At 42.8% G+C, this 26,526-nt stretch overlaps 1 protein-coding gene across 1 annotated transcript in view; it reads right to left on the reverse strand.

The window, feature by feature from the left end:
• Positions 1-26,300, reverse strand: part of aldh16a1 (aldehyde dehydrogenase 16 family, member A1) — a 91,301-nt gene extending 65,001 nt beyond the window's left edge. The window contains exons 1-4 of the mRNA XM_073033603.1: positions 26,134-26,300; positions 24,136-24,238; positions 18,189-18,315; positions 15,239-15,417 (exon numbers count right to left, since the gene is read on the reverse strand). Coding sequence (XP_072889704.1) covers positions 15,239-15,417; positions 18,189-18,315; positions 24,136-24,238; positions 26,134-26,229 — 505 coding nt within the window. The 5' untranslated portion in view covers positions 26,230-26,300. The remainder of the gene's footprint in view (positions 1-15,238; positions 15,418-18,188; positions 18,316-24,135; positions 24,239-26,133) is intronic.
• Between the last annotated feature and the right edge of the window lie 226 nt (positions 26,301-26,526).

Below are 26,526 nucleotides of genomic sequence, written 5' to 3' on the forward strand. Positions count from 1 at the left end.
TGCAATAATCAATAAACCAACCTGTTTCTGAGATTGAGATTGAGATTGAGATACACACGCACACGCACGCATATGTCATAAAATTCATTAACTTCCTGGCAGCGGTATAATGCAATACATGATAAACATAGAAAAAAAACTGAAGTATATATAAGTAGTGAAAAATTAGAAATAAAAAATTAGTGAGGTAGGCATTCAGATTAGGGTTAGTGAATTGTGGGTATGCTACATTGGCGCCAAAAACACAGCAGCACTTCGAGCTGCCCTCAAGCACATCCTCAGCTTGTGTAGGTTATCGACTCAAACGACACATTTTACAAGATAAATTACGCTAAAATTTTTAAAATCCTTTCTTAAGTCAGCCTATAACCCAGGCAGCATCTTTCCCAAAATTGATTAGATGACAAATCAACCTATCAATACAAGCTGGCAGAGTTGTCAGAAGTTGATAGAGCTGTTAAACTGTATAGGATTGTTAAGGAGGCAACACAGTGGTGTTAGCCTTCATTCGTCAGGTGACAGAGTCTAAGTGCCGCGAGATAATATTGCAACTTTATAAAACTCTGCTTAGGTACTGTGTTCAACTCATTATAGGGATTCAGAGCTTCAAAGAGGGTGCAGAGGAGATTTACCAGGATGCTGCCAGGCTAGAGAACATGTCTTATGGCAATAGGTTGGCTCTTCTCTCAACAAGGTACTGTTGCAGCTCTCTAAATCCCTGGTCAGACCACACTTGGACTATTGTGTTCAGTTCTGGTTGCCTCATTATAAGAAATGTGGAAGCTTTAGGAGGGATGCGGAGTAGATTTAACAAGACGCTGTCTGGATTAGAGAGCATGTCTTATGAGGATGGATTCCGTGAGCTGGGCGAGAAGTGCTTTGATGGAGGTGTAGAAGATGAGAAGAAGACAGTTAAGAGATGTTTTCCCAGGGTGGAAGTAACTAATACAATGGGGCATAATTTTAAGGTGACTAGAGAAAGGTGTAGGTGGGATGTCAGAGGCAGAGTGGTGGGTGCGCGGAACACGCTGCCGGGGTGGTGGTAGAGGCAAACGCATTGGTAGCATTTAAGAAACTCTTAGATCCAATCATGGATGATAGAAAAATGCAGGGCAATGTTGAAGGAAGGGATCATATTGATCTTAGACTAAGTTAAAAGGTCAACACAAAATCGTACCCCTGTACTGGGCTGTAATGATCGATGTTCCAATATTAGTTGGAATATGAAACTTCAGGCAATGGGAACAGTTTGATGCCGTTATAACCAAATGTTTGAACAGTCAGGCAGTTGCACAGCATGGAACTAGGCTCCTCGGACCAACTGGTCCTTCTGACCAAGGTGTGATGATTTGATCAGCTGTCCTACAGCCCAAGACCTTGTGTAAAGGTTGATTTCCTTGATGAGATGCGGCATTTGCCTGGTAATGATTAGATTACACTAAGCAAAAAAACAGCATCTACAAAGCAGAAGAATTTTTGCAAAAATTCATCCCATGAAGACACCTGCTCAGGGTCTTTACCTCAGCCTCTTCCGAACCAAGTGGATAACAAACCCCAAATCCGGGATGCTTCTGTGCTCTAAACTACAGACCCACTTTCAGGCACTTTACAACTCAGCATTATTTGTTTACTTTTTAAAATTATTTACTCAATTTGTTTTCTTTTGCAAATTGGTTTTGTCAGCCTGAATCACTTATAATCTTTCACAAGTTCAACTGTACTTCTTTATTTTCCTGTAAATGCCTGCAAGGAAACAAATCATACATGTACTTTGATAATAAATTTACTTTGAACTGCACTTCAAATCATCATCTTGCCTTGTTCTTGTTGCCCACATCAATAGGACTTTGAGGAGATTTGGTCTAACATCTTAAACACTCGAAGACTTCTACAGGTATACAGTGGAGAGCATCATGACTGACTGTATCACTGGTATGGGGAGGGGGGCTACTGTACAGGATGATGCAAGCTGCAGAAGTTGTAAAATTAGTCAACTCCATCATGGGTACCACCTTTCGTAGTATCCAAGACATCTTCAAGAAGCAGTGCCTCAGAAAGGTTGCGTCCATCACTAAGGACCCTCACCATCTAGGGCACACCCTCTTCTCATTGTTACCATCAGAAAGGAGGTACAGGAGCCTGAAGGAACACACTCAGCAATTCAGGAACAGCTTCTTCCCCTCTGCCATTTGATTTCGAAATGGACATTGAACCCATGAACACTACCTCACTACTTTTTTCTGCACTACATATTTTAACTATTGTGTTTACACACCCCCCCCCCCCACCCCGATTAATACCGGCAAATGTCATGAAATGTGCTAACTTAATGGCAGCAGTACAACGAAATACGTGATAAATATAGAGAAAAAAGACGAGGATATATCTCTTAAATAGTTAAGTTAAAATTTGTAGTGCTAAAGAAAACACAGAAATAAAAAGTAGTGAGGTAGTGATCATGGGTTCAATGTCCATTTAGAAATCAAATGGCAGAGGGGAAGAAGCTGTTCCTGAATCAACGACTATGTGCTTTCAGACTTCTGAACCTCCTTTCCGATGGTAACAGTGTAAAGAGGGCACGTCCTGGGTGGTGGGGATCCTTAATGATGGACGCTGCCTTCCTAAGTCACTGCTCCTTGAAGATGTCTTGAATACTATGGAGGCTAGTAACCACGATGGAGCTAATTTTACAAGTCCATGCAACTTAATTCGATCTTCTGCAGTAGACCTACCATACCAGATGGTGATACAGCCAGTCAGAATGCTCTTCACGGTACATTTGTAGATGTTTTTGAGTGTTTTCGTTGACAAACCAAATCTCCTCAAACTCCTAATGAAACATAGTCACTGGTTTGCCTCCTTTTAGCTGCATCAATATGTTGCATCCAGGTTAGGTCCTCAGAGATACTGACACCCAGGAACCTGGAATTGCTCACTCTCTCCACTTCTGATGCCTCTATGAGGACTGCTTTCAATGACTTACTGTAATTCAGTTTCTCTTCTGTATTTATCATCTATTGCATTGTACAGCTGCCGCAAAGTTAACAAATTTCACGACATATGCCAGCGATTCTGATCAATGCGCAGTGCCTGGCAACTTATTTTCTGAGAGGCAGCATTAAGCAAGTATTAGAAACAGTTGGCTGCAGCAGTGGCACAGATTAGTTTACTAACCCAGTCATCCAATACCCTAGAGTAGTAATTTGGACACCCTGATTCAAACCACACCATTGCAAGTTAAGTACAATTTAAAAGCAAAAGTGAGTCATTGATACTGATGTCCGCAAAGGCATTAGACTCTTATAAAACCTGTAAAGTTCACTAGTCTGGCCCACGAGATTCCAAACCTCTCTTTATAATTATGGGTTGGGGCAGCACAGTAGCAAAGCAGTTAACATAATGCTATAACAGCACCAGCGACCCAGGTTCAATTCCTACTGCTGACTGTTAGCAGACTGTTTGTTCTCCCCAGGATTGCATGGGTTTCTTCCGGGTGCTCCAGTTTCCCCCCACATTCCTTTATGTACAGGTCAGCAGGTTAATTGATCAAAGGGGTGTAATTGGACGGTGCAGGCTTGTTTGGCTGGAAAAGGCCTGTTACCATGCTGTATCTCTACATAAAACGTTTAAAGATAAAGAATGGGTAGCTTTATTTGTCACATGTACATCAAAACATACAGTGAAATGCGACAATTACATCAAATCAAATCAGTGAGGATTGCGCTGTGCAGCCCACAATTGCTGCCATGCTTCTGTCATTAACAAAGCATAACCACAATTCACTAACCCTAACTATACATCTTTGGAATCTGGGAGAAATCTGAAACACCCAGAGTGAACCCACATGGCTACAGAAAGAATGTACAAACTCCTTAAAGGCAGTGGCAGGAACTGAACCTCTATCAGTAATTACTGGTGCTGTAAAGAGATGTGCTAACCGAAATTAAATGCATTCTATTCAAAGTTAACTTGGAAATGGGAAGTTAATGTTGGCAGGTGCCACTAACACCCAGGTCCCAAAAAAAAATTTATAATAAGCAATTTAAAACAAGCTCATGCACAAGACATAAGCAACAGATTTCAGATAATCTTGCACTAAATTCACAAACAACAAATTATGTATATGTTAATCAAACCAGAGATACAAACTGTAGTCCATAAGCACAAAAGTACGCCTGAACCAAAATAAATCAGAAGTTTTCCCATCCCTATTTGTGACGCCGCTCAGGAAGCTGCTCACTATTGCTCTCATGTCAGTGTGTGTTTTTTGACTGAAAGATAGAGCGTGTAATAGGCCATTCTGGCCCATCAAGCCTGCACCACCCAACTACACCTATTAACCTGTCCATCGGTGAAGTGTGGGAGGAAACCGGAGCACCTGCAGGAAACATATGCGGTCACAAGGAGAACGTACAAACCCCTTTCGCACAGCAGTGGATTTGGACCTGGGTCATTAGTGTTGTTAGTGTTACACCAACAGCCTCACAACCGTACCATCTAATTAAATACAGATGTTGGGAATCAGAAACGGGAACAGACAAAGGAGAAACAAGAGACTACAGATGTTGAAATCTAGAATGACAGAGAAGATGCAGAAAAAAACTTAACAGGTTAGGCAGCATTTATTAAATATTAACTTGACATGGGCAATAAATGGTGGTACAGTTAGACGAGAAGCTAGACTGGACTGACAACACAGATGCCTTGTGCAGGAAGGCACAGAGTCGACTGTACTTCCTTAGAAGGTTGGCGTCATTCAATGTTTGTAGTGAGATGCTGAAGATGTTCTATAGGTCAGTTGTGGAGAGCACCCTCTTCTTTGTGGTGGCGTGTTGGGGAGGCAGCATTAAGAAGAGGGATGCCTCACGTCTTAATAAGCTGGTAAGGAAGGCGGGCTCTGTCGTGGGCAAAGTACTGGAGAGTTTAACATCGGTAGCAGAGCGAAGGGCGCTGAGTAGGCTACGGTCAATTATGGAAAACCCTGAACATCCTCTACATAGCACCATCCAGAGACAGAGAAGCAGTTTCAGCGACAGGTTGCTATCGATGCAATGCTCCTCAGACAGGATGAAGAGATCAATACTCCCCAATGCCATTCGGCTTTACAATTCAACCGCCAGGAGTAAGATATGTTAAAGTGCCGGGGTTAGGACTCAATGTATTTAAGTAAACTACTTAAGAACTTTTTAAAAGCTATTATTAATGCTTTTTGAGAGGGTGTTTTTAGATGCATATCATATTTTTACTGAGTTAAGTATTGTATGTAATTAGTTTTGCTACAATAAGTGTATGGGACATTGGAAAAAATGTTGAATTTCCCCATGGGGATGAATAAAGTATCTATCTATCTATCTAATGTCTGGATTACAAGGAAGATGATAGATTAAGATAAGCATACAGGTGTCCCTTACTTTACTACTGTTCACTTTACACCACTTCGCTTTTACAAAAGACCTACATTAGTAACCTGTTTTTGCATTACAAAGAGGATATTCACTTTTAAGAACATTTTTCCCCATATAAATTAATGGTTCTTCGCTTTACGCCATTTTGGCTTAAGGAAGGTTTCATAGAAACGCTCTACCTTTGTAAAGGGAGGGAGGGAACACCTGTACATGTACAAAAGACAAAGCAACATATGAAGGCTCGGAATAGGTTTCTGCCAATTTTCAGTCACAATGGAGTTCATTTTTGGAACTTAGCAGATTCTCATCATCAGCGCAGGTGTAACACAAGGCTGTGCGCTTAGACCCTGCAGAATTTTATACTGAAAACTGTGTGGCCATGCACAGCTCCAATGCCATATTTAAGTTTGCTGACAACACAACTGTTGTTGGTCAAATTAAAGGAGGTGATGCATCAGCATACAGGAGGGAGACTGAAAATCTGGCTGAGTGGCATCACAACAACCACCTCTCACTCAATATCAGTAAGAACAAGGGTTGTTTGATGATGAACTTCAATAAAAAATAAATTACAAAAAAAAAAGACCAAGGAGGGGACTACAGGTAGAGGAAACTGTGGGTCCACTGGGGGATGAGGGGTAGAGAGTGTCAGCAATTTTAAATTCATTGGCATTATCATTTCAGTGGTTCTGTTCTGGGTCCAGCATCTAAGTGCCATTACAAAGAAAGCATGGCAGCGCCTCTGTTTTCTTAGATGCTTGTGAAGTTTCAGTGTGTCATCTAAAAGTTAGACAAGGTTGTAAAGTTCAAAGTACATTTATTATCGAAGTATGCATGCAGTATACGACCCTGAGATTTGCCTTTCCATAGACAGCCACAAAACAAAGAAACACCATTCTAGTTCAAGGAGACATCGAACACCCACCGCACAAAAAAAAAAACAAATTGCGCAAACAGCAAAGAATGAGCAAAAGACACAGAATGTAAAACATCAAACCACATTGAAACAGTCTAGGAACGTTCAGTTTATTTCAGTTCAGTTCAAAGTAGCGTTATGTCGACCGTTCACTGCAGGCCACAGAGCATCTGCTCCAATCAAAATAGCACAAAATAAAATAGCAACAAAAAAGGAGCAGCCAGAAGCCAGAGAAACATAACATGAACTGTAGAGTCCAATCCACAAACAGTGCTTATTAAACCTTGCCCAAGACCCAAGCCCCTGGCAGCATCAAGCGAGGGGGGAGTAAGAGAGAGACCGGGTAGGCAGACGGCTCTGAAAACCCACTCAGCTTCCGCTCGTCTTCATCCATCTCAATCTTGTTCGACACTTCAATCAGTGAGAAAAGGAGTCAATCTTGGCCTTGCACTCCGTCGCCAGGCCACACACACCACTCCAAATCTCACTGAACTCCGTCAGAGACAGCAAAGCGCCTGATCACCCAATCAGCCTGAAAACACACCATCAAAATGTAATATATACATGCGTGGTGAAGGGCATACTGACTGGTTGTATCACGGCCTGATATGGAAATACCAATGCCCTTGAATGGAAAATCCTACAAAAAGTAGAAAATGCAGCCCAGTCCATCACGAGCGAAGTTCTCCCCATAATTGAGCACGTCCATGCACAGCGGTTTCACGGGAAAGCAGCATCCATGGAGGACTCCCACAATCTGAGCCATGCTCTCTTCTCACTGCTGGCATCAGGAAGAAGGTTCAGGAGCCTCAGGACTTACACCATTAGATACAGGAACAGTTATAACCCCTCAACCATCAGGTTCCTGAACCAGAGGAGATAACTTCACTCACCCCAATACTGAACCGTTCTCACAGCCTACAGACTTTCAAGGACTCTTCATCTCAAGTCCTCAAAGCTTTATTTTTGTAGCTGCAGTTTGTCTTTTGCACATGGGTTGTCAGTCTGCTTTGCTGTGAACAGTATTTTTTTTATTGATTCTATGGTGTATCTTTGTATCTACTATGAATGCTTGCATGAAAATAAATCTCTGGATTATATATGGTGACATATATCTACTTTGATAATAAAGTTACTTTGAACTTCTTGAAGTTTGAACATTTCAAAGTTGTTCTCCACATCCATCACTTACAGACTACTGGCTCCATCTGGTGACAAAATTCAGTAACAAGCAAAGAAACCCACTGATAAAAAAAAGTTATCTGCAGTTTATGACATGTCAAAGGCAACGTAAATTTATTATCAAAGTACATACAAGTCACCGCATACTACCGACATTCATTTTCTCGCAGACATTCACATTTGAACAAAGAAATAGTTAACGAACAGCTGTACAGACTGACAAATAACCAATGTGCAAAGGACAAATGGTGCAAGCACAAAAAAAAATTAAAAATATGTAAATAAATAATCTTGAGAATATGAGTTGTAGAGTCTTTGAAAGTGAGCCCATAGGTTGTGGAATCAGTTCAGTGTTGAAGTAAATGAAGTTATCCACGCTCGTTTAGAAGCCTGATGGCTGAAGGAAATAGCTGTCTCTAAATGCGGAGTTGAACATACATACATCCATACATTTATTGAGATACAGAGTGGCATAGGCCTTTCCAGCCCTTTGAGCCATACCACCCAGCAATCCTTTAATTTGATCTGAGCCTAATCACGGCACCATTTACAATGAACAATTAATCTATCAACCAGTGTATCTTTGGACTGTGGGAAGAAGCCTGCACAGTCACGGGGAGAACATACAAACTCCTTACCGGCAGTGGCAGCAATTGAATCCATCTCCTGTGTACTATAAATCGCTGCCAGAACCACTATGCTACCGTGTCGTTCCACGTGGGTTTAAGAGGTAAAAAAAAGTTGTTTTCCTGTAGCACTGTTACCTTGAAATGTCCACACATCCATTGCTAGTGATGCAACTGCTTAATTGTAGTCACAGTTACAATGCATGACACAGTGCAGACAATTTTACACTGAGCTAACTCCCACAAGCTTATGTTAAAGATGAGACAGCTGGTTTCGATGTTACTGAGACACAAATATTGGGCAAGGCACAGGGAAGATCCACATTTTGAAATGTGAACCGGTCTTTCCATATATTATCATGAATACTACCTTGTTGTTCATTTATCTTTGCACTATTTATTATATTTATTTACTATATAAATTTGTAATTTAGTGACTTTCCACTTTACTGCTGCCATAAAGCGATAGTTTTCACGTCAAATAAGCCAACGTCTTGAGGAGGGAGATGGGACTTAAAGGGAAAGTCCATCACACACAGACCCCTTCATCCAGCAGCAGTGACTGAGAGGCTGGCTGGCCTTCTGCACTTGCCTCAGTCTTCCTCAGTGAGATTTCAGCGAGAGCAGCAAGAAATAAAACTCATGCCCCGTCTCTAAGCTTCTTGGCCTCGAGGCTGCACGCCTCCCAGAACCTTATCAGAGCCAGCAAAGTGCCAGATCGCTCAATTGGCCTGAAAACACCATCAAACTATAGATTTGAGATCTGAGAGGGTAAACTGCCTGGTGTACACTGTCTAAGTGGGTAAACTGTCTGGTATACACTGTCTGAGAGAGTAAACTGCCTGGTATACACTGTCTGAGAGGGTAAACTGCCTGGTGTACACTGTCTAAGTGGGTAAACTGTCTGGTATACACTGTCTGAGATGGTAAACTGCCTGGTATACACTGTCTGAGAGGATAAACTGCCTGGTGTACACTGTCTGAGAGGGTAAACTGCCTGGTATATACTGTTGACATGTCAACAGTATCAGAACCATATCTAAAAGAAAAAAAAGTGAAAGAAATAGTTTCATGGTCATCTGCAGAATGTTGCCCGTGGTAGCGCTGTTCACTGGTGTCATTATCAAAAATAAGTTAATAAACTATCATTCAAAATGCATGTAATGCACAGCATAATTAAACATAGACAAATGTAGACAATACAGCACAGTACAGGCCATTCAGCCCACAATGTTGTGCCGACCCTTAAACCCTGCCTCCCATATAAACCCCCATCTTAAATTCCTCCATATACTGTCTAGTAGTCTCTTAAATTTCACTAGTGTATCTGCCTCCACCACTGACTCAGGCAGTGCATTCCACGCACCAACCACTCTCCGAGTAAAGAACCTTCCTCTAATATCTCCCTTGAACTTCCCACCCCTTACCTTAAAGCCATGTCCTCTTGTACTGAGCAGTGATGCCCTGGGGAAGAGGTGCTGGCTGCCCACTCTATCTATTCCTCTTAATATCTTGTACACCTCTATCATGTCTCCTCTCATCCTCTTTCTCTCCTAAGAGAAGGAGAGCTCCCTTAATCTCTGATCATAATGCATACTCGCTAAACCAGGCAGCATCCTGGTAAATCTCCTCTGTACACTTTCCAACGCTTCCACATCCTTCCTATAGTGAAGCGACCAGAACTGGACACAGTACAGGTAGTCCCCGAGTTATGAATGTCCAACTTACAGACAATTCGTACTTACGAACTGAGGAAGGAGAACGCCATCTGCCATTTTAAGTTGTTGCCATTGACACTGTGTTGAGTGTTTAACCTTTTATTTGGCTTAAATTTTTCTTAGTAAGATTCACCCTGACCCCGCCTGCGCCCCCCCCCCCCCCCCCCATCGTTCCAGTCGGCTGGTGGCGCAGTGAGATCAGCGCTGGGCTGGAGAATGGAGTTTCCCCGAGTTCAATCCAGTGATAGACCGCTCCCATGCCAGGTTGATGTCGATCCAGTGACTCCCATACCATCCGTGCTGGGTTGATGTCGAGCTCACAACTCGACCTCGTAAAAAAACCACTGCCACCTCCAGTTTAAATTCCCACGCGGAATATTGTGGGTGATCAAATACCCAAACCCAGCACAGCCCCCACTTGTCCCATTTAGCCTGTCTCAACGCGGTGGTCCTTAGGACCCAGCGGACCTCAGGAGCCGGCAAAGCTCAGGAGCTGCCACCCGCAGTGTTTCTGTTCCATTGACGGGAAGTGATCGCGATTGAAAATAAAGTGGAAATAATAAAGCGTTTGGAAAGAGGTGAAACACCATCGGTCATTGGAAAAGCATTAGGCTACAGTCGGTCAACAATCAGAACAATTTTAAAGGATAACAGATAAAGTGAGAATAATGGAGCATGTGAAAGGCGCTGCCCCGACAAAAGCTACAATTATTACTAAGCAACGCAGTGGTTTAATTATTGGAATACATATGTTTCTTAAGTGTTTTATATGCATAGAAAGGTAAAATATATACTATATATTAAGACAAACGTTTGACTAACTGACGCTAAATAATACCAGATGTACTTGTTCTGACTTCCGTACAAATCCGACTTAAAGACGGACTCAGGAACGGAACTCGTACGTAACCCGGGGACTGCCTGTACTCCAAGTGTGGCCTAACCAGAGTTTTATAGAGCTGCATAATTACCTCGTGACTCTTAAACTCTATCCCTCGACTTATGAAAGCTAACACTCCATAAGCTTTCTTAGCTACCCTATCTACCTGTGAGGTAACTTTCAGGGATCTGTGGATGTGTACCCCCAGATCCCTCTGCTCCTCCACACTACCAAGTATTCTGCCATTTACTTTGTACTCTCCCTTGGAGTTTGTCCTTCCAAAGTGTACCACCTCACACTTCTCCAGGTTGAACTCCATCTGCCACTTCTCAGCCCACTTCTGCATCCTATCAATGTCTCTCTGCAATCTTCGACAATGCTCTACACTATCTACAACACCACCAACCTTTGTGTCATCTGCAAACTTGCCAACCACCCTGCTACCCACACATCCAGGTCGTTAATAAAAATCACGAAAAGTAGAGGTCCCAGAATCGATCCTTGTGGGACACCACCAGTCACAACCCTCCAATCTGAATGTACTCCCTCCACCATGACCCTCTGCTTTCTGCAGGCAAGCCAATTCTGAATCCACCTGGCCAAACTTCCCTGGATTCCATGCCTTCTGACTTTCTGAATAAGCCTACCATGTGGTACCTTGTCAAATGCCTTACTAAAATCCATGTAGATCACATCCACTACACTACCCTCATCTATATGCCTGGTCACCTCCTCAAAGAATTCTATCAGGCTTGTTAGGCACAATCTGCCCTTCACAAAGCCACGCTGACTGCCCCTGATCAGACCATGATTCTCTAAATGCCCATAGATTCTATCTCTAAGAATTAAACAATAAGCAGCTTGCTGCCTTAGCGACAAGACGTCAGGGGTGGCAGGGTATTCATTTGTTTCACAGCCTGAGGGAAGAAGCTGCTAAATTGGTAGTCCTAGACCTGATGCTCCTGTACCTCCTTTCTGATGGTGGTGGGTCAAAGAGATTGTCAGATGGGTAATAGTGTTTCGAGCCCTATTACAAGTTCCTGGTAAATGTCTGTGAATTCCATTCCTGATTAAAGGTCTTGGCCCAAATCATCGACAGTTTATTCCTCCCCATAGATACTGCCTAACATGCTGAGCTCCTCCATCATTGTTTGTGGTTGCTCTGGATTTCCAACATCTGCAGAATTCCATGTTTATGAATTGTAGCTCCCAAAAACTTTATTTAAAGGTGAGGGAGTCTGTTGTGATACAGAGACATAAATACTGGCCAAGACACAGGAAAGAACCACAATGCTTTTGAAATGAGATCCTGTATTTCTGCATACTATCATGAATGCCAGCTTGCTGTTCGTTGATCTTTGCACGATTTATTTTTGTAATTTACAGTAATTTAATATCTTTGCACTGAACTGCTGCCACAAGGCAGTAAATTATACATCATATAAATCAGTGATAACAAATCTGATTCTGACTTGAGGAGGGAGATGGAATTTACTTTCCTGCCTCACCTGACAACCTCGCCAACAGCAACATACTTATTAAAGCCAAGCTCTTAAGGTACCTGGAGCAGTGTGTGCAGACCACGCGTGTGTCAGTTCTAAATTCCCACATCAGCCTTTCTTTTCACAGCTCCAATACATAGCAAAATTTATTGCCAAATTTAGCTGACCGCTAAAATGATCCAAATGCAGTCCTGTACTGAAAAGTCAGCCCAATTTTTTAAACCGAAGTTCCTGGTCTGAGTAGCAAAAAGCAGAAATGGCAGACTACCTGTTGACACCTAATCCCACCAGAGTAACTGCAGGAGATACCACCCACAAGATCTACATTCAAAGATCCCTCAAAGTCATCACACAAGTTCTTAAGGCTGTTAAGAAGGCACATCGAGTTTTGTCCTTCATTTGTCAGGGGATTAAGTTCAAGTGCGACGAGATACTCTTGCAGCTCTATAAAACCCTGGTCAGACCACACTTGGACTATTGTGTTCAGTTCTGGTTGCCTCATTATATGTGGAAGCTTTAGAAGGGATGCGGAGTAGATTGAACAAGATGCTGTCTGGATTAGAGAGCATGTTTTATGAGCATGGATTGAGTGAGCTAGGCCTTTTCTCTTTGGAGCGAAGGAAGATGAGAAGAGCGTACAAGATGATAAGAGGCATTGATAAAGTGAGTAGTCAGAGACTTTTTCCCAGGATGGAAATGGCTACGATGAGGGGGCATAATTTTAAGGAGATTGAAGTATTGGGGGTGGGAGGAAGAATGTCAGAGGCAAGTTTTTTTATACACAGAGAGTGGTGGAACAACTTGCCAAGGGTGGGTGGTAGCAGCAGATACATCAGATGCATTTAAGAAACACTTAAATAGGCACATACAAGGGGTGATTGATAAGTTTATGGCCTAAGGTAGAAGAAGTCAATTTTAGAAAACCTAGCACATTTATTTTTCAACATAGTCCCTCCTACATTTACACACTTAGTCCAGCAGTCGTGGAGCATATGGATCTTGGACCTCCAGAAAATGTCCACAGATAGGTGATTGATAAGTTCGTGGCCTAAGGTAGAAGGCTCGTTATATGCACAAAGTTTGAAGTTAATAACTCATCTCCTTCTACCTTAGGCCACAAACTTATCAATCACCCCTGCTGTGGACACTTCCTGGAGGTCCAAGATCCGTATGCTCCACGACCGCTGGACTAAGTGTGTACATGTAGGAGGGGACTATGTTGAAAAATAAATGTGCTAGATTTTCTAAAATTGACTCCTTCTACATTAGGCTACGAACATTTCAATCACCCCTCGGAAAAGGCAGACAAATGGAGGGCTTTGTGGGAGAGAAAGGTTAGATTGATCTCAGAATAAGGTCAGCACAACATTGTGGGTCAAAGGGACTGTATTGTTCTGTTATGTTCTTTGCACTGCAGTTGCGCCCCAAGATTAATCAAATACCTCCCAAATCTGCAATCCTTACCTCCAAGGCGTAAGTTCAAATTACATATGTATCACCATATACAACCGTGAGATTCATTTTTGCGCTGGCGTACACAGCAACTCCAAGAAACATGTTACAATTAATGAAAGACTGCACCCAATAGGACGGACGTATAAGCAATGTGCAAAAGACAACAAACTGTGCAAATATAAAACAGAAAAAAATAAGCAATAAGTCCAGAACATGAGATGAAGAGTCCTTGAAAGTGAGTCCGTAGGTTGTGGGAACAGTTTAGTGATGGGCGAGTGAAGTTGAATGAAGTTATCCACCCTGGTTCAAGAGCCTGATGTTTGAGGCATAATAGCAGTTTCTGAACCTAGTGGCGTGGGTCTGTAGGCTCCTATGCCTTCTCCCTGATGGCAACAGAGAGAAGAGAGCACGGTCTGGACGATGGGGGTCTCTGATGATGGATGCTGCTTTCCTGCGACAGCACTTCGTATAGATGTGATAGATGTGCTCAATGGTGGGGAGGCCTTTACACGAGATAGACGGGGCCGTATCTACTATTTTTTGTAGGATTTTCCGCTCAAGGGCAATCAAGAGAAGGACAGCGGCATATAGAATTGTGACCATTTGAGCATTTACTTCCACGCCTCACACAATCCTGACCTTGGAAACATAAGAGATTCTGCAGGCAATCAAGAGTAACATGCTCAAAATGCTGGAAGGGCTCAACATCTATGGATAGGAATAAACAGTTGACATTTTGGGCTGTGACCCTCTTCCAAGACCTGTTGAAAGGTCTCAGCCCAAAACATTGACTGTTCATTCCTCTCCATAGATGCTGCCTGATTTCCCGACATTGGAAATATTTGGCAGTTACACCCTTTTCACTGGGTTGAAATCCTGAAACTCCCAATTCAAAGCACAATACCAGAGGGTAATAGGGGTTTGAAAACAATTACTAGAGACTTCCCAAGGGAAATTAGGGACAGGCATAATGCAAAGCATAACATCCATGGACCATTCAACAAAATCTGCATTATTGCCAAAGGATACAGCAGGATACAGAGTTCTTACAGATATGGGCTTATACATGACAGGTGGAGTTTAACACGGACATATGAAGTGTTGCATTTAGGGAGATCTAATGTAAGGCAAAATTAGGGTTAATGTCATGACCCTTAAGAACACTAATGTCCAGAGCGATCTTGGGGTCTAAGTCCATTGTTCCCTGAAAGTGGCCACGGAAGTAGCTAGGACAGTAAACTTTCCTGAAGCAGGATCCCAGTCCAAAATGTCAACTGTTTATTGCTCTCAATAGATGCTGCTTGACCTGCTGAGGCACAGGAAGATGCAGTGAATGGGTGGGTGGGGGGGGGGGGGGGGGAATATGGATCATGTCCCAGTCAAAGAGATTTAGTTTAATTTGGCTTAGTGCTAGGCACAGACATTCTGGGCCAAACAGTCTGTTCCTATGCCATACCATCTGTGTTCTGTTCACAGGCCTCTAATGCAGATACAATTTCCTGACCCACGAAGTGGTGCGTGCCTGTGCGTGTGCGTTTTGATCTCGTTACTGACCTACTGGCTTCCAGTTCTTCATTTCAACATTCATTAGCTGTGCCCAGCCGGCATGGTGATAGAAGTGTCGGACCACCAGTGGAACATCACAGTCCCGAGACTCACGGATCGGTTTCCCATTGTCCAAGCTCTCCAACACGCTCAGCAGCCTCTGATGCTTCTGAACATTTCTCGCAATGCTGCCAAGATGAAAAAGTAACAACTTGTATTTACGTAGCATTTTTAAATCCAGTGAAACATCCCAAGCTGCTTACATAGCAAACTAAAACCAACTCAGAGATATTTGAGCAAATCACAGGGGTATTTAGGTGGTACGGTACTGTAGTGGTTAGTGTAACACTTTACAGTGCCAGGGATCACCATTCAGGGTTCAATTCCATTGCTTTCTGTGACGACTTTGTATGTTCTTCACACAACCATGTGGGTTTCCTCCAGATGCTCTGGTTTCCTCCCACTTTCCAAGGACATAAGGGTTAATATTAATTGGTCACATAGCTGTAATTAGCCAGCCCAGAAGGGCCTGTTACTGTGCTGCATCCCTAAATACATCAAAGCTCGATCAAAGGGATAGGTTTTAGGAAATGCTTAAGGGAAGTGTAATGGGCAAATTGGGAGGTTTACAAAAGTAATTCCAGGGACTGGGGCGTTAGGAGCTGAAGGCCCGGCTGCAGAATAACAAGCGGCCTTTCCAACCCAGTACCTCAGATGCAAGACCATCTTTGTCAAACACATTCCAAACATTCCCATTCATATTTGACAGCCAGAGTTATTTTATTTTTTTTATTTATAGATGCAGCACAGTAACAGGCCCTTCCAGCCCAATGAGTCAGTGCCGCCCAATTACATGCACCCACCGGATCACTGGCACTGCAAAGTGTTATGCTAATCACGATGCTACTGTGTCGCCCCCAGTGCAGTAGAAATACAGGACAGTTTATAAATGGAATAAACTCAATTACTTAATTACGGTAAACTGAATTGCTCTCTATGAACTGCAGAATTATGAGTAAGAATTTTAATTAGTTACAGCTGCAATATAAAAGCAACATTATTGTGGATAATGCATTAAAATTGAAAAGGAATGGAAAGAACAAATTATGCCTCGGAAATCATTTGCTCACAGTGCATGTGCTTTATATCTTCAGCTTGCATCTTCTGCTTGTATCAAATCATGACAGTGTACATAGCGATTCTGCAGATGCCAGAAATCTAGAACAACACACACAAAATGCTGGAGGAGTTCAGCAGGTCAGGCAGCATCTATGGAGTGGAATAAACTTTTCAAGCTGAGACCCTCCATCTAGACTGAAAAGGACGTGAGAAGATTCCAGTCCTGATGAAATGCCTCAGCCCAAAACATCAGCTGTTTATTTCCCTCTGTAGATGCTGCCCAACCTGCCAAGTTCCTCCAGCACTTTGTGTGCTGTACTGCTTTGGAATGTGTTTGGGATTGCATTTTAGCACTGCGACCGGAACTGTGGATCTGACTACACAAGGACAGGTACACTGAACATTATATGTATAGGGTTCCCCCGCAATCCAAAGGTAGAGCGTTCCTATGAAGCCGTTTGTAAACCGAAATGTTGTAAAGCGAAGAATTACCATTAATTTATATGGGAAAAATTTTTTGAGTGTTCCCAGACCCAGAAAATAACCTACCAAATCATACCAAATAACAGATAAAACCTAAAATAACACTAACATATAGTCAAAGCAGGAATGATATGATAAATATACACCCTATATAAAGTAGAAATATTGTATGTATGGTGTAGTTTCACTTATCAAACTCGGGAAGACACCAATCCAAAATCGATTTGGAGAAAAAAATTGGCATGTACACGCATATGTACACATGTACACGCATGCGCTAACAACTACCCACACAAGGCTTCACAGTCATTGTAGTCTTTCTCGGGTAAACACACGTATAAAATGGGCGTTTTTTTTTTGTAAAAGCGAAAATCCTCTTTGGTTAACAAAAACAGGTACTAATGTACGTCTTTCATAACAGCGAGATGTCGTAAAGCAAACATTTGAAAAGCGGGGGACACCTGAACCTTCAATACTTCACAAATTTACTGTGACTGTTGGAGGAACTCAGCAGGTCAGGCAGCATCTATGAAGGGGAATAAACAGACAATGTTGCAGGCTGAGACCCTTCATCAGGACCCTTCAAAGGAAGGGGAAAGAAGCCCAAATGAGGAGGGGGCGGGGAAAGTATACAAGCAGATGAGGGGGAAGCCAGATGAGGGGGAACAAGTGAGAAGCTGGGAACTGGAAGCGGTAAAGGGCTAAAGAAGGAGGAATCTGATAGGAGAGTGGACCAAGAGAAAGAAAAAAGGTGGTGGTGATGGGCAGGGGAGGAAAAAGAAAAGGGGTGAGGAGTAGCCAGAATGGAGAATGGAAAGAGATGGGGGTGGGGAAGAAATTACCAGAAGTCAGAGAAATCGACATTCATGCCATGATGGAGGCTACCCGGACAGAACAAGAGCTGTTGCTCCTCCAGCCTGAGGGTAGCCAACCCTGGCAGAAGATGAGGACATGTCAGAACAGGAATGGGGAATGGAATTAAAATGCACGGCCACTGGTAGACAGTGTGTGTTACTCTGGATTCCCAGCATCTGCAGAATCTCTTGAGTTTATTCTTTGTCTGGTCATGGGCAGAAATAGATTCAGAAGTTCAATCAGCAATTTAGCACAGTTATTGAGTTTCAACAACCAATATGGACACCCCATTAACAACTCTTTAGATTAAGGCTAATTAAAGCACCTTGGCTTGTCCATCAACACTCCTGGTTATTTGATAAACCGACTGGAATAGACAACGATTTGCACGATTTACATGGTTGAGTAGTAATAGTGCACCAAAGGCAGTGTAAAATTCATCAAAACCATTACAGGTAGAGTCTTTGCAGCAATTGTTAATCTACCGAGTAAATTAAATTACCTGTACAGATGCCTTGCTCTCACGTGACAAGAAAGCTTACTCCAAACCTCAAAAGCTTGCTTCGCTGTCTGTACCGCTAGATCCACATCTGCTTCCTCACCCTGTATGGTGGAGGCCAGAGTTTCCCCTGAGGGAAATAAAATACTTTTCACAACAACTGATGCATGAGGCACCTCAGAACACACCCTCTGCCCATTCTAACAGCCTCTGTCCTAATTCACTCTGGCCGCCTCAGTCTGTAATCCCTTATTACCCCAGGCTAACACAAGGCTTCTGGTAAATGAAAAGCAAAGAGCTGCAGATGTTAGATATCTGAAATACAACAGAGCAACATACACTTCCTTCCACAATGGTGTGGCAAACTTATTAAACTAGTAATTAAATGCTTAACCAAACTAATCCCTTTTGGTGACACAATGTATGCTTATCTCCATTCTCTACACATTGATGTGTCTGTCTAAAAACACCTCTATCTGCTTCCTCCATGACTCCTGACAGTGCTTTTCAGGCACCCATTACTCCTTATATATACAGTTGCAAGAAAAAGTTTGTGAACCCTTTGCAATTACTTGGTTTTCTGCATTTTTACTCATAAAATGTGGTCTGGTCTTCATCTAAGTCACAATAATAGACAAACACAACCTGCCTAAACTAATTACACACACTAACAATTGCACTCTTCATGTCTTGAGTGAACACATTGTTTAACCATTCACAGTCCAGGCTGGAAGAAGTATGTGAACCCTTGTATTTAATAACTGGTAGAACTTCCTTTAGCAGCAATAACCTCCACCAAACGTTTCCCGTAGCTGCTGATCAGACTTGCATAATGGCAAAGATGAATTTTAGACCATTCCTCCAAACAAAACTGCTTCAATTCATCAATATTTCTGGCATACTTTGCATGGTCAGCCCTCTTCAGGTCATACCACAGCATTGCAATCGGGTTAAGGTCTGGGCTCTGTCTTGGTCATGCCGAAACACAAATTTTCTTTCCAAACCATTCTGTTGCTGATTTACTCGTGTTTCGGATCTTTGTCTCGTTGCATCAAGCAACTTCTACTAAACTTCAGGTAACAGACCATTACCCTGACACTGTCCTGTATATAATATAATTTTGAATTCAACGTTCCCTCAACAATTGCAAGCTGTCCAGGCCTTGAGGCAGCCCCAAACCGTGCTGCCGCTTTCATCCTTCTTCACAGCTGTGATAAGGGTTTGGTGTTTGCGTGCAGTGTCCTTTTTCCTCCAAACATAGCAGTGCGCCTATCTGCCATGAAGTTTGTAATGCCCTGGTTAAGATTTAAACTGCTAATGAATCTTTTCAAGGTCTAAGCAGGACATAATGTCTCTGAGCCATTGAGCATGAGTGGGTGGGGCAACATCTCTCCACCTAAGAACTAATTTTCTAGCCAAAAGAGAGGCAAAAGATAACGTTTGACGTTTAGTCGGACTCAAATGCATGTCTACTTCACCCAAGGTGCCAAAAAGAGCAATCAGAGGATTAGGTTCTAAGTGGCAATTAAGAATATGGGATAAAGTTAAAAAAAACTTCTCTCCAGAATTTCTCTAGACCAGGACAAGCCTACATATGGATAAGAGAAACCTCGTCCCCTTTACACTTGTCACAAATGGGACTAATGTCAGGATAAAACCACGGTAATTTAGTTTTAGACATATGAGCCCTATGTACAACCTACTGCAAAAGGCAGTAGCGAGCACATAAAGAGGTTGACTTAACTGACTTAAGAATTGAATCCCAAACCGCATCAGATAAAGAAATATTTAAATCATGCTCCCAGGCAGTTCTAATTTTATCAAAGGGGGCACGCCTCAAGATCACTAACTTATCACAAATAGTAGATATTAAACCCTTACCCAATGGATTAATACAAAGAAACAGGTCCACAGTCTGTAGTGAGATGCTGAAGATGTTCTATAGGTCAGTTGTGGAGAGCGCCCTCTTCTTTGTGGTGGCGTGTTGGGGAGGAAGCATTAAGAAGAGGGACGCCTCACGTCTTAATAAGCTGGTAAGGAAGGCGGGCTCTGTTGTGGGCAAAGTACTGGAGAGTTTAACATCGGTAGCTGAGCGAAGGGCGCTGAGTAGGCTACGGTCAATTATGGATAACTCTGAACATCCTCTACATAGCACCATCCAGAGACAGAGAAGCAGTTTCAGCGACAGGTTACTATCGATGCAATGCTCCTCAGACAGGATGAAGAGGTCAATACTCCCCAATGCCATTAGGCTTTACAATTCAACCGCCAGGACTTAAGAACTTTTTTTTTAAAGCTATTATTAATGCTTTTTGAGTTAGTGATTTAGATGCATATCATATTTTTACTGAATTAAGTATTGTATGTAATTAGTTTTTTGCTACAACAAGTGTATGGGACATTGGAAAAAAGGTTGAATTTCCCCATGGGGATGAATAAAGTATCTATCTATCTATCTATCACAATGCTTTGCTCAGGCATCTCGGGAAAGTTTGATATTAAATGGTGAATGAAATGTCTAATTTGAAGGTATCTAAAGAAATGAGTATTAGGTAGGTTAAACTTTACAGACAGTTGTTGAAAAGTTGCAAAACGATTATCTATGAAAAGCTCTTCAAAGCGCCTAATGCCCTTTCTGTATCAATCATGAAGATTCAATATTCACTTCTCAATTCGGACATAGAGTTTCATAAGATGTGGGGACCTTTTCTTGAATACTTTCATAACTCCTCTTTAGATTAAGTTTATCCTTTTTTTTTGTACTATAATCCCTTTCAGCTTTTTCTTCTGTAAGTCTTACTTTTTTATGTGAATTACATTATAGTTTTGGTAGTAGGCATTATATTTTTTTTATATACGTATTTACAGCTCTGTGGGGTCAAATGCTTTGATTAATTTATCTTTTACACACTGAAATGGTTGGCCTGGAGTTTTGTAGTGGGAGGGTGGGGAGGACACTAACTTTATATGATTTTATTTTGAGTGCTTTTTCCCTATTGTTATGAATTATATATTAGACACTTTGATTTTGCACTGTATAAATCTCCATTTTGTCGATGGTTTTTCTGTTGTATTGTAGAAACTCATAAAAAAATAAAAAAAAGATTTAAACTGCTATGCTGTATTCCATTTCAGCAGTTTTCTGCAAAAGCAGTGTGTCTTGCTGGTAGAATGCTAGAGATAAAAAGCCATGTTGTTCAACTAAGAACATTGTGCCAGCCAATCAGGATGATGGGAGAAGGAGAAAGTCGGAGAGCGCGGAGCGGAGTGAGCTTTGTGATGGACAGTATTCCAGTTTGCAGTCTGCAGGCAGGAGCTGTGGAGCGGGGCAGCAGGGAAAATGCCGCAGCATACCGTCGCAAGGAGAGTCCCCGTTACATGAAGTGCTTTGTGCAGATGAATGGCTCCAAGGAAGAAGGGCAAATATTCCTGAGGGAGAGCCAGTATTTGAGATCGACTTGGAGGGAAGTTCGGAATGTGGCACAGTTTCACGCAGACCATGGATCCAGCGCGTGAGTAAATGACGACTCCAGCATGAGCTCCAATGGACTGGTTGACTGTAATAGGCCATTTTTTTTCTTCTTTTCTCTTTCCTATTAACTGCTTGATAAAGCTGAAATTTTTAAATATACTTTCTTAATAATTTTATGCAGTGTACGATCTGTTATTTCTTGCTGACCGACAATGCGTACGGGCAGCATTTACACAGCATTCACTCAAATCGAGGTTTCTTTAATCGGAACATCACGAAGTTCCTGTTTAGTTGAACCCCAAATCATTCCAATCCTGGATGTATATTGCTTATGAAAGGAGGCCTTCTCACCACTGAGTCACGTGGCTGTAGCAGTGCAAGCTAACTAGCCAGTTTTGTGTATGAGCCCGGTGATAGGATTGCAAGTTCAACACAGAACATTGTCCCTGAAACATTGTAGAACATCCAGGTGGTCTTTTAAAAACTTGAAACATGCAGGAATGTTAGTTTTTGGAGAGCAGTGATTTCCTCTGTGGTGTCCTTCCATGAACACTATTCCTGTTCAGCACTTGTACATGTGAATACACACGAAGAGACTTTAGCACGTTCTAGAGACTTCTGCAGGCCTTTTGCTGTTACCCTTAGGTTCTTTTTCACCTCCTTCAGCATTGCACATTGTGCTCTTGGTGTGATCTTTGCAGGATGCCCACTCCCAGGGAGAGTAGCAGCAGTACTGGATTTTCTCCATTAGTAGACAATTTTTCTTCCTGTGGACTGATGAACACTCAGGTCTTTAGAAATGCTTTTGTTGCCTTTTCCAGCTTCATGTGTCTCTACAATTCCTCTGAAAGTTGTTTTGATCGAGGCACGGTGCACATCAACAGATCTTTCTTGAGAGCAGGCTCTATCAATGTCCTGACTTTGCATGTCATTTTTAAAGGGCAGGTCACCTCTACAACCCTCACCTCCAATCTCATGTTATTGATTGGAACACCTGACTCCAAATAGCTTTTGTAGAAGGCATTACCCCAGTGGTTGACGTATATTTTTGAACCTAGATTGTGATTGTTTAAATTGTGTACTCAGTATTGAATTGAATTGACTTTATTACTTACATCCTTCACATACACGAGTAAAAAATCTTTACGTTACATCTCTGTGTAAATGTGCAATTTATAGTAATTTGTAAGAAATAGTACATACAACAGGACAGTCAATATAGCATAGAAATACAATTGTATCAACGGGAATTAATCAGTCTGATGGCCTAGTGGAAGAAGCTGTCCCGGAGCCTGTTGATTCTGGCTTTTATGCTGTGGTACTGTTTCCCAGATGTTAGCAGCTGGAACAGTTTGTGGTTGGGGTGACTCAGGTCCCCAATGATCCTTCAGGCCCTTTTTACACACCTGTCTTTGTAAATGTCCTGAATAGGGGGAAGTGCACATCTACAGATGTGCTGGGCTGTCTGGGCCACTCTCTGCAAAGTCCTGTGACTGAGGGAAATAAAGTTTCCATACCAGGCAGTGATGCAGCCAGTCAGGATGCTCTCAATTGTGCCCCGTAGGAAGAAAGTCCTTAGGATTTGAGGCCCATACCAAACTTCTTCAACCGTATGAGGTGAAAGAGGTGCTCTTGTGCTTTTTTCACCATACAGCCAGTATGTACTGTGTATGATGTGTATGCCAAGGAACTTAAAGCTGAAGTAGTACAATTGTTTGTGTGTTATTGGATTAGGCAGATTGTTTGTCTATTACTGTGGCTTAGATGAAGATCAGATCACATTTTGAGTAATTAATGCAGAAAACCAGGTAATTGCAAAGGGTTCACAAACTATTTCTTGCTCTGCACATCTCCTTTGAACTTGTCCCAGCTCACCTTAAAAATATCCATCAGACAGTATCCAAGGATGAGAACCAAATTTAACAATTTAATGCAAGAGAGAAGATGAGAGCCCAGCAAGAAGACCCTTCACCAGTCCTGATGAAGGGTTTTGGCCTGAAACGTTAACTGTGCTCTTTTCCATAGATGCTGCTTGACCTGCTGAATTCCTCCAGCATTTTGTGTGTGTTGCTTGGATTACCAGCATCTGCTGATTTACTCTTGTCTGTGCTTGTACAATATTCCAAGTGTGGTCTAATCAGAGTTTTATAGTCCAACTTTAAGCAGCTCTGTGTTCCTGCTGGATCAACCACTCCAATACTCTTCTTGCTGGGCCCCTCATCTCCTCTCTTGCATTAGTTCTCTCGCAGAACAATCCCATTAACCATCTCTCATGCCCTCATCTGTATAACAGCTATTGAGAGAAAGCAAAGCAATTCTTCATACTGCGTGTACAACAGTACAGGCACTTTTGGCCACGATGTTGTGCTGAGCTTTTCTCTTTAACTCTATGATCAATCGAACCCTTCCTTCCTACAAAACCCTCTATTTTCCTGTCATCCATGTGCCTTACATAGAGAAAAGGCGTGCACTTCTTACCAGTAGCTGGATTTTTGGCGACGTACAATTGCCTGTTTTCAGGCTTCACCCACTTGCCTCCAATGTAATGACCAAAGCACCGCTTGTGGTAATCCAGCCAAGCCTGATGGGATGAAACAAGAACGACTGAAATGTTATTTCTTTTGCCTCCAATGTTAGACGCCCATACTTAGATACCAAACATCGTTCTAATTTAGTCAGGGCTATTGACTGCACCTCACCTGGCTAGTAACTAACACGGGTGAGCAAGCACGCACACTTCCAAAAAGAATTGGTAAGTAATGTCAGAGCAGATGGGGACTTGGTCAGATTCCACTCCCTTATGCCTCACTGAGAAGTCCACCAAGTCCAGACAAGGACTGGATTGTAATGATCCTTAATACAACATTCTACATAGGATCACACCTTATATACGCACTGAATTGTGGCATGTCTTATATTTTAAAAAAAGAGAGGAAGTAAATGTAATTATTGGGAATACAACATACGAGCTCCACAATCAGGAACTACAATTCTAAAATTCACTTTAACAAAGGAACAGAGGCAAAAAAAAATGAACAGATAACTTTCTTCCTCTACAATGCTTACTGTTAAAAGGTTTCAGTTTGTTTAGAAGTTGGACCTGATTGATCAGAGATTATCAGTTAAAACAGCAAGGTCATGGTAATGAGGTTATTCCCCGAGCTGGGATGATTGAGCAATTTCCCACGTCAATCAAGTCTTTCACATACGCTGCTAAAGTGAAGACAATATTATTTTACAATAACGGGCAGCGTCCACTGCTTCATGTATTATTCAGAAAATTTGTGCAAAATTGGAGTGGGGGGCCAACACTTTGACTGAGAAAGACAAGAGGGAGACTGGCTTATGGCAGAGCAGAGCTTAGGCTGAACTGTTCAGTGTTGAATAGAATGGGCCTCAAAGTATATAGGGAGAAGTTGAGGAATGGACAATAGAGAGAGAGAGAGAGAGAGGAGAGAGAGAGAGAGAAAGAGAGAGAGAGAGAAAGAGAGAGAGAGAGAGAAAGAGAGAGAGAGAGAGAAAGAGAGAGAGAGAGAGAAAGAGAGAGAGAGAGAGAGAGAGAGAGAGAGAGAGAGAGAGAGAGAGAGAGAGAGAGAGAGAGAGAGAGAGAGAGAGAGAAGATATCAGGATAAATAAGATCATTGGTGGTTATTCTACACTGTGAGCCAGTGTACATCAAATGGCTGACTGTCTGCGCAAGAGCAGAATGATCCTTAAGAATGGGTGGTTCAAACAGTTGAAATCCTTGGGGCAGAGCATGGTAGACATTAAACTCCATCCCAGGCAGGGTACAGAGAATGGAGAGCAGGCTGGAGGTGTGGGAGGTGGAGGAAGAGAGAATGAGTGACTCCAGATACCGAAGCTCGGAAAGATGAGTACTTATAGCACAACAAGGATATTAAGCTGACCACCAGCTCTTGGGAAAGGCCAATGCACTGGCATTCCAACACAGTCCCCTAGTACAGCAATTTCTGTTCCTGTTTGTACCACATCATCCCCTGGTCAGGGACACCTTCACACCTGCTCTACCTCCCTTTCCCTCCAGTGATCAGCCATCCCCACTTTGCCCATTTGCCCCCCCCCACCCTTCCCCATTTCACACACCACCCGCCTCCCCGTCCGACTGCGTCCCCTCCCCAACCCCCCCCCCCCCCGCAGGCTCCCTACATCTCCCACCATCCCCATTTCCTGTCCTTACCATCCCCAAACACCTTGCCATGATGGAATAGTGGTGAAGAACCATCCTCCCCACCTCTCATCCACCCAAACCTCCCATTCCTCTCCCTCTCAATCTACCCCACTTCTCCCACCCTCGCTCCACAAACCTCCTGAACCCCCTCCACCACCACCACACCACCCCATTCCAACAGACCCCCGGGGCGACCCGAAGTCCGAGGCCGGGCTCGGAACAGCCCCCTCTGTACCCCGGGCGAAGGCAGTCGGTCAGCCGCCCGCCCCGACCCGACCCAATCTGACCTGCACGTTGCAGGGATTCTCACGGGCCGGTCCGTAACTCATGTCGTTGAAAATGTCACTGACGGTCGGCTTGTGCGGCGCGGCGTTGGCGGCCATCACATTAGGGCTACCCCCGGCAATCTCCCACCGGAAGAAGGTCAACGTTCCGATCGAACACTCTTCCGCCGGCTGAAGAGCAAAACTCCACTCCTCTTCAGTTTGGTAAGTGGGAGATCTAGCACTTTAAGCGACTGATAGTTCTTCTCTAAACTTTAGGTTTACACTTCGCGGGCAAGAGAAGTGACAGACCTTACTCGACTGATTTGTTAGATTTGAATTGTTGTTAACCGGCCCTTTTAATTTTAGTGCTTGTTGCTTGGGGAGCGGAAGGAGATATCCTCATAGCAACAGGAC

The sequence above is a fragment of the Hemitrygon akajei genome, chromosome 31, assembly GCF_048418815.1.
Source record: "Hemitrygon akajei chromosome 31, sHemAka1.3, whole genome shotgun sequence".
Classification (NCBI taxonomy): domain Eukaryota; kingdom Metazoa; phylum Chordata; class Chondrichthyes; order Myliobatiformes; family Dasyatidae; genus Hemitrygon; species Hemitrygon akajei.